Raw genomic sequence first — 8,391 nt, forward strand, 5'->3', positions numbered from 1 at the left:
AAGAGCAGAGTCGAATCGACTCTCTCTCATTCACGCTCACAACGCCTGCGTCACTGCATACGATTAATTGCGTTATTCCAATTCATAACACAATCCTCGTCACCGAGGCTCGACCTGATAATTCATAACGACCTGCATTATCATAACCACGCCCACTCGCATAAATTAATATGATTATCTCTCGAATCAGCATAATTTATGTGCATAATTACACTGATTAACATAATTTCGGAAAAATTATGCAAATCTCAAATTTCATTTAATTTTAATTATTTTCAGCAATTTTCATAACACCTATATATACAACAAAGGGTAAAAAAACAATTATCATATTTTGTTACTGGCAAATGAGGTTTCCAACGGTGTAAAAAAATATATCGCGACATTTCGATAGCAACGCGAGCAAGCAAATCGTCGTCAGGATAAGAGGAGTGGGGGGAATCTGCCGTGCCGCTGTGCTTGGGGATTGCTGCGTTGCATTAAGCGGCGAGCTCAAAATCATTCGCCCACGAAAGCCTCTTTCTTCTTCATGTATGTCTCTGTGCTTGGGAAGTCGGTGGCAATATCCCAGCCGTGTCCATGTGGCGTTCCATGCCATCGTCAAATACCACATACACACCATTCAACTTCCACGTCAACTGCCTCAGACGCAAGCATCGCGTTGTTGTTTATTAAAGTAGATTCCGCTTACAACATTGGGCCATATTATTAGCTCTTTCGGTAAAGTCACGTTGAAGGGAAACAATAAAATAATAAAATATATATACAACAATATTTTATTGTTATTATTGATGGAACCAGTGCAGATCAAGATGTTTATTGTTTCCCTTCAACGTGACTTTACCGAAAGAGCTAAGAATATGAATTACTGCAGTCACGAAAGCTTTAAATCAAAATTCAACATTGGGCCAATTGAGATGATTTTTTTTTTCACTTGAAAGGAAACCGCAATGCCCGGAGAAAGCCCCGACGCACAAGGGGAGAATCCTTAATCGCTAAACTTGTTAACCTACTTGCTGTACCGCCTCCAAATGGCACATCGCTTTCCATGTGGTGCACTAGAAACTCGGAGCAGAATTTCTTTAATACAATATTTTAATGTATTCAGAGTTGGCGATCTACAATAAAAAAAATTACTCTTAAAAACATGTTATGTTACTTGCACTGTTAAAAATAGTTGTCGTTAATTCCCCCATTCGAACCAGCACTGAGCAGCTCTCTGTCTCGGTAAACAATGGAGGTGGAATAATTTAATAACGTAGTTTTAATGTCATCAGGCCTGGAAGGGACGATGTTCTAAATAAATGTACAACCTTCTCATTGCGAGTCAAGAGCGAATAACCGCAGCGATACCCAAAAGATCACTGCGCCAGGATCTGTGGCTTTCTCCATTTGCCAACGCCAGGCAGATCACACTGCCCTTAGACAAAGCGTGAGGTTGCCTTGTTACGCCTCTTGAGCAGTGTGTGCGCGCCTATGTGGGGTAGCTGCTGGCGCAGCGGGTTATCGCACTCTGCTACGAACCCGGCGACCCGAGTTCAATTCCCACTCGTGAGCAAAAAACCTTGGCGGATATCTGACGGGTCTTGAAGTCGACTCAGCCTCAAAGAAGTGCCCGCTACAATGTGTAAACATCACCACTGGGGTGACATTGAAGGAGGCCCGGGCGTGTCGCTGGCCCACCCACCCCCTCACGTGCCATGCCAGGCCTTCATTAGGCGGTCGTGAGCACCGCTTGCCCCAAACGTCTATTGTGGCTATATGGGGGATCTTAGCAATGCATATGTGCCAACGCCTGCCTCCGTTGGGATGGGGGTGGGTGGGGGGTTGTGGTGCGTTTCATCACCTCCGTGTCGGCGAACTCGCAGTACTGCAGGTTGGCGGAATGGGAGAGGGTGCGCACACATGCGCACGTGTCGCCGGTCGAGTCCTCGTGCACGCAGTCTGGGAAGCGGTGCTGGGAATGGAACCGTGCAACATTACCGCGAGACGAACGCCTGCGACTGCCAAGATAGTGCAAAATACGTCTCCCCCTGCCTCGTAGCCTCACATCCATTCATTCTCTAAAGGGAGGTCTGATGACCAAATAGTTCAAGGTTAAGAGGTACGGCACCTTATAATGTTTACTTCCTCGTGCTAGACCTCGCAGCTGTCGCGCGGCGAGCACGTGGTGCGCGTTCATTTTCATTGAATCGGCAAATCATTCAATAAATTAATTGTTAAACCACGTTTACAAAAATGTATATTGATCGCCTTCAAAATGACACCCCACATGAATTTAATCATTTTTAAGTTTTTGTGCCAGTTAAAAGGGTAAAACCTATTACTATATCTTGTTACTGGCAAAGGAGGTCTCATAATGTAATTGCTCACCCCGAGCCCTCAATACTCTGATAGTGCGCTGTTTTTGAGTTGTACGCCTTTTGGCGTCTTCTGGTCCAACACCAGTGGAGACTAGGCTCTAAGAAAAGCCGTCTCGGGTGTGGACCAATCAAATTCAAGGACAGTGCCAATATTATTATCAGAGTTGTCTCTTTTGTTTGCATTTTGACTGCTTGTGTTGTGGTTATTGCAAACATGATGCCTTGAATAAAGGTGTCAGTTTTTGTGCCTGTTAAAAGGGTAAAACCTATTACTACATTTTTAAGTTGTCCAATTTGTGAAAATGCCCACCACAACACTGCCTTGCGTTTGCCGTAACTAGACAAGGCGACATTTTTTTCACAAGTAAATACGTCATGGGCATGAGCCCTAAAACGTACGGCGTGTGGCTGGGAGAAAGAAAATCTCACGAGGGACAACAACAACAACATCGCACCACTCACTTCGGCCTCGCCTCCCCTTTCGTCCTGTGCACCTTTCTCTCTTCTCGTTCCGCCGCCGTCGCCGCCGGATACTTCGTCATGGAACTGCGCGGCGGGGTTGTCAAGGCCCGGACGGTCGCGCTCCGAGGGCGACAGAAGCGGCTCGGAGTCGCCGGCATCGGAGGGGCGTGCGGCGTGATGCCGGATTGCGTCTGCGGGGTCCGCCTGCTTTCTCCTGGACTTGAACCCGCACGGGCGGTTTCTCCTCGCCTGCCGCCGGTCTCTCGGCCTCCGCTCAAGCGGGCCGCCGCCGTCGGCACCGTCTCCGTTCGGCCCCGCCGCTTTGGCACGATCCAACGGCTTCGCCATCGACCGCATCTCGCCACCCTGCACTGGCGGAAGCTTGGTTGACTCCGAGTCCGCCGGTGACGTCACGGGAGCTTTCGGAGGGCCCTGAGGTCTCACGGGTGCCTTGCGGACGCTGCCGTTTATCTTCTCGAGAAGTTTGGGCTCCGATTTGTTTACCTGCGGCCTCTCCATAACGGGTTTGGGTTTCGGAGGAGGGAGCGACTTCTTGCGTGTCCTCTCGATGTCTTGGCTCGTTATGTTGGAGCACGTGAGTGGATTCATATTCCCCCCCGCATCCGTGGATTTTACACGGGGCGTGGTGCTTGGAATAAGCTGAGCTTCATCGCTCGTTGTGCCATACCGAGGCTGGCCCTCGTCATCGTCGCTCTCGGGTGGCGATGTCAATGACGGCAATGACACCTGCGGCGGCGTTTCGTTGCGCGATTCCAAAGTGCGGCCACTCTTGTAGTCGTCTTCAACCACAGCCTTCGTCTCCAAAACTTTGGTGAAAAACGTCTTCAGATATTCCTTCTGTCGGTGAAAATGCGGCTGTGCGGGTGCGGCAATGGACTCAGCTCCGATCTCATTCACAATACGGCTGCCCTTGGGGAAAAGCTCTCTTGCCAGCGCATTTTCCAGAAACTCTGCGGAGCTGTCAGTGATGGCCACGAGCAGAACTGGAATGGCCTCTGTTACGTCGGAGAGGAATGCTCGAAGCATTGCAAAGGAAGCTTTTCTTTTGGCAGAATACACCAAAACGTAGCCATGGGTGAGCTCTTCCCGCTTCAGCATTGCTGCGTGGTAAGAGATGACGGTAACCTTGATCCTTCTGCTCTGCATTCCCACAGACATTTCTAGATTCATGCAGTCGTTGCCAGCAGGATGCCCACTGCTGCAGAATTCCATAAAGGGCGTTAGGACCGTGCCAATGTTGAAAGGGTCTCCACACATCAGACACATGGTGATGTTCACGTCGGGCGCGCCAGACTCTGGGCTGCTGAATTGGTCGGGCAGAAGGGTCGTGTTCTGGCAAGCATTTACGATCTGACTCAGGGCACATTTGATCTGTGTTTCATGGAATTGTTTTGGAGATGACATCTCAGAAGGGCAATCGATAAAAGAGACTTGTAGCTTGTCGGCCGCATGCTGGGCTTGCTGCCGTAGCAAAGGCAGCTTTCTGTCTGTAACGTCCTTCTGATTTGCCAGCATCAAAGCAACAGGAATGCAGCTCGAGAGGCCATCCTTCTTTATGAAGGACGCACAAGAATTCACTCTTCCTAGGCTGTCCACGATGTAATTTAACGATTTCAATGAGTTGAAAGCACACAGACATCCGCTGGGCTGAGAAACGTTACTCTGCATGATGTTTGCAAAGCCCGTCACATCTCCATCCATTGCTTTCAGTTCCAACTCATAAACCTTCCCATTCACCGTAAACTCATTTCCGGCCGATTGCTGTTTGATTTCGCTGCAAAGTTTGCTTGCGAGGCCATCTCTACCGAATATTATGACATCAAATGCATCCGCACTGTCAAAATTGATTAAAGATTCCGAACGTTTGCTTACCAATTTGGGAATAGCACTTGAGAGAAGCAGCGGAATTTGCAGGTCAGTGCACTTATCTTTACTGAAGCAAGACTCCCTGGTTGGGTGACGAACAGAGAACACGTGTTTCAGGATCAGCGCATCTCTCAAGGCAGGCGCCCACTTGAGCGCCTCGTAGCGACCGTCACGTTCCAGGTCCTGGTGAATCTCCGCTATCTCGTCGCGGTCAAACGCTTCGTTTCTGTCCACGCCGGCGAACGTTTCCGAGCGCTCGAGGAGCAGCTCCTGGTATTCGTCTTTCGCTTCATCCGTCATCTTGCCTCGGCACTCTCGGTAGATTGAAACGCGCCCTCGCCCGCACGGCGTCCGCGAGCCCTCCTCGTCGATGAGGAACGACCGTGCGTCATCCCACGGCCTCCCTGGCAACACCTCGCCAGAATTCTCCAACGTGTCGCGAAGGGCTCCCTTCATTTCCTCCTTCTTCCTCAGCACCTGCAATTTCCGCACGTGGGCTTGGAAATGCGAAGGGCCGAACTCTCGCAAAAACGCAACGGGGACACGCCCGTCGGCGACGGCGTTGACGCGACCGCTGTCGGTCCAAACCCCATCGGACAGCTCGACAAACCACAATCCAAACTCTGGTTTCTTCCGCAAGAGCAGCAAAGCCTCGTTCCAGCTGAGGGATTCAATGTCCGTGATGTCAGGGACCAATGAGTCAAAAGCGTCGGGCAGAGAGCTGATGTATTGTGCCACCTTTCCTTCGATATGTACAGCCTTCAAACGCGTGATGTGTTCTCGAAAGTAACTTTCAGCCCTGTTAGCACCCAGCAAGTCCACAAGCTGGACATACTCCGGGCAGCCATCCAGTTGCTTGCCGGTCACCTGCCAGGTCACGCGGTAGTCTGTGACAATTTTTGTCAACCGAGAATTATAATCCTTAATGGCACTTTGGTGGTGTTCCTTGACTTGCTTGGCGGCCTTCTCAAACGGCACCAACTTTGGCTTTCCTTTCGGCTTGTCAATCATCTGCGCAAGGGTCAGAAATGCTGCCGACACATTCACATTGTCACTTGCTGACGTCTCGACTATCGGCAGGCGAACTTTTTTCCCAGAGGCAAACGCTCGAAGTTCCTTCAGGTGCTGCTCATCCAACACGTCACACTTTGTGGCAACCAACAAAATGGGCTTCTTTAATTTCACAAGTTGCGACACCAACTCCTCCAGAAACCTCAACTGATCTCGCAGCGTTCTCTGCGCGGAAACGCTGACATCGAAGCACGTCAAGAAGCCGTCAATGTGCAGCTTACCGTCGGGCATTGGATACTGCTCAAAATCTTGCTCGACTCCCAGTTGGTCAGTGCAAATGTACATGAGCTTTTCGGCCGAGGCGAGCCTGGTGGCGGCCGCGCGTTTGACGTAATGCCGGGAGTCGGAGCTCCTGTGTGGCTGGAAAGTGGCGTCGTCAACAAATTCGGTTTGTTCGACAACGTTGAAGGCGTACTCTCGTCCCCCGTCAGCGGTGCGCGTTGCCCCGCCCCAGTAAAGGTAGTGGTCGTTATTCACGACCCGACCGCCGAAATCAACTTGGCTCAGTATCGAAGTGTGTTCCGTGTGATAGTCGTCTGCTCTTGGCCTTGAGAACCTGTTGCTGAGGCACGACTTGCCTACTCCACAGCTTCCCTTCTCCTTCTCGGTCCCGGAAAGACCGACGACACTGATATTGTAGGTCCGCGTTTCCTTGCTGCCTTGACATCGCCGCGCTGCATGTGACATCGCACCGCTATTGCACGAGAACAAGGGCAGTTACGGTTCCGTGCGACACGTCGTGATGATTACTTTGGCTCTTTCGTTGCACTTGCAAACCAATATTTTCCCACGTGACTGGCGGTAATAGAAATTACTTGAACAAAAAAAATGTTCACCGACAACGAGGTCCTTTAAATGTTTATTTTTTTTTCCAGATGAGCAATTGTTTCTGAAAGACACAAAAAAACCACAGAGGACATTTAAAATATTTTTAAAAAAGAACGTTCCGCTTGCATTGAGAGATTAGTTATTTAACGCGGTGAAATTTAATGGAAATTAAACACGATTGTCACAATGATTATGTGACGGCAATGTTTAAAATACACCGATGATGTGCCGAGGTGAGCCCAGGAAAAATAAAACGTTGTTCTCAAACAAGCACATGTAAATCTGTGAGTACAGGCAGGGAGATGTCTGATCGCCTCATACCGGCACCAATAAATTCCCAGTTGGGACATCACAGTTGACGCTCTGACGGTAGATGTCACTACAAGACGTCAAACAAGCCTTTAGCAGGATTACAATGGTTTGATTTAAAGCTTTCGTGACTGCAGTAATTCATATTCTTAGCTCTTTCGGTAAAGGCACGTTGAAGGGAAACAATAAAATAATAAAATATATATATAAAACAATAAAAATTCTCACACCTGATGACGACTGTTTGTGTTATGGTCGAAACGTCGTGATAATTTTGATTGTTTTGTATATATTTTATTATTTTATTGTTTCCCTTCAACGTGACTTTACCGAAAGAGCTAAGAATAAGGATCACAATGGTTTTGTAACGTGGAACCGCACGTGAGGTAAATCGTACATCAGGATTTTAACAGAACTTTATTTTAAAACGCGCGCGCGTGTGCTAAGCCACGTGGCCTTCGTGCTAAGCCACGTGACCTTCATGCTAAGCCACGTGACCTTCGTGCTAAGCCACGTGACCTTCGTGCTAAGCCACGTGACCTTCGTGCTGAGCCACGTGACCTTCGTGCTAAGCCACGTGGCCTTCGTGCTAAGCCACGTGACCTTCGTGCTAAGCCACGTGACCTTCGGTGGGCAGGGCTGCCTGGGAAATTAGCGGTGATGTTATTTGGGGTGGTACGGCACAAACGAACGCTCACCAAACAAAAAATATAACGAAATAAAATAAAACAAAAGGCCAAACATGTTTAGAACAAACCACCCCACCCCACCCTGCCTATCAGAGTTTCCCTGAAGAAGAAGAAACCGCTGTGGATACGTCTAAGAAGCTTGCGTTCTGCACATCGGCACAAATGCTGGCGTTATGTGGCAAGGCCCCTATCGCTGTCTGTGGGCTGACTTGCGTGTCGCTCTCTGCGTTGTTGACAGACAAGGACCCCTTGCTCACGCACGGTCAAGTTAAACAAATTCAATACGTGTCCAATGCAAAACATTTGGTGGATTATGAGCCGGGAAATCGCCTTTTGGTCAAACCTAAAGCACGGTAGAACAATGGTCCCACGATCAACGTCCTCAGTGAGAAAAAAACACGAGTCAAAATGTATCACTTTAAAACAAGCTGCACTGGTCAAGTTTGTAAACAGTTGTCTTGGCAAATTTATTTAATTATTAACTTATTAATTAACTTAACCCCCCTCCTCCCTCGCGTGTGACCCTCACGTGACCCCCCCCCCCCTCACGTGACCCCCCCTCCCCCCGCAGCCGGGGGTTGAGCAGACCTGGCGAGTAAACTCAACACGCAGCAGTAGCAGCAGCAGTAGACACAACACGCAGCAGTAGACACAACACGCAGCAGTAGACACAACACGTAGTAGTAGACACAACACACAGCAGCAGCAGTAGACACAACACGTAGCAGTAGCAGCAGCAGTAGACACAACACGCAGCAGTAGACACAACACGCAGCAGTAGC

At 49.3% G+C, this 8,391-nt stretch overlaps 1 protein-coding gene across 1 annotated transcript; it reads right to left on the reverse strand.

Annotated features, from left to right (window-relative positions):
* Positions 1 to 1,361: 1,361 nt before the first annotated feature.
* On the reverse strand, positions 1,362 to 6,668 carry LOC116936972 (rho GTPase-activating protein 5-like). The gene is made up of 3 exons (XM_032944103.2): positions 2,826 to 6,668; positions 1,847 to 1,957; positions 1,362 to 1,415 (listed from the first exon to the last, which is right to left on the reverse strand). The coding sequence occupies exons 1-3, from the start codon at positions 6,468 to 6,470 to the stop codon at positions 1,362 to 1,364; spliced, it is 3,810 nt and encodes a 1,269-aa protein (XP_032799994.2). The 5' UTR covers positions 6,471 to 6,668.
* Between the last annotated feature and the right edge of the window lie 1,723 nt (positions 6,669 to 8,391).

This window comes from Petromyzon marinus, unplaced genomic scaffold (assembly GCF_048934315.1).
Source record: "Petromyzon marinus isolate PM22_M1 ecotype Great Lakes invasive population unplaced genomic scaffold, UKy_Petmar_22M1.pri1.0 PM_G_Scaffold_4, whole genome shotgun sequence".
In the NCBI taxonomy this organism is placed as follows: domain Eukaryota; kingdom Metazoa; phylum Chordata; class Hyperoartia; order Petromyzontiformes; family Petromyzontidae; genus Petromyzon; species Petromyzon marinus.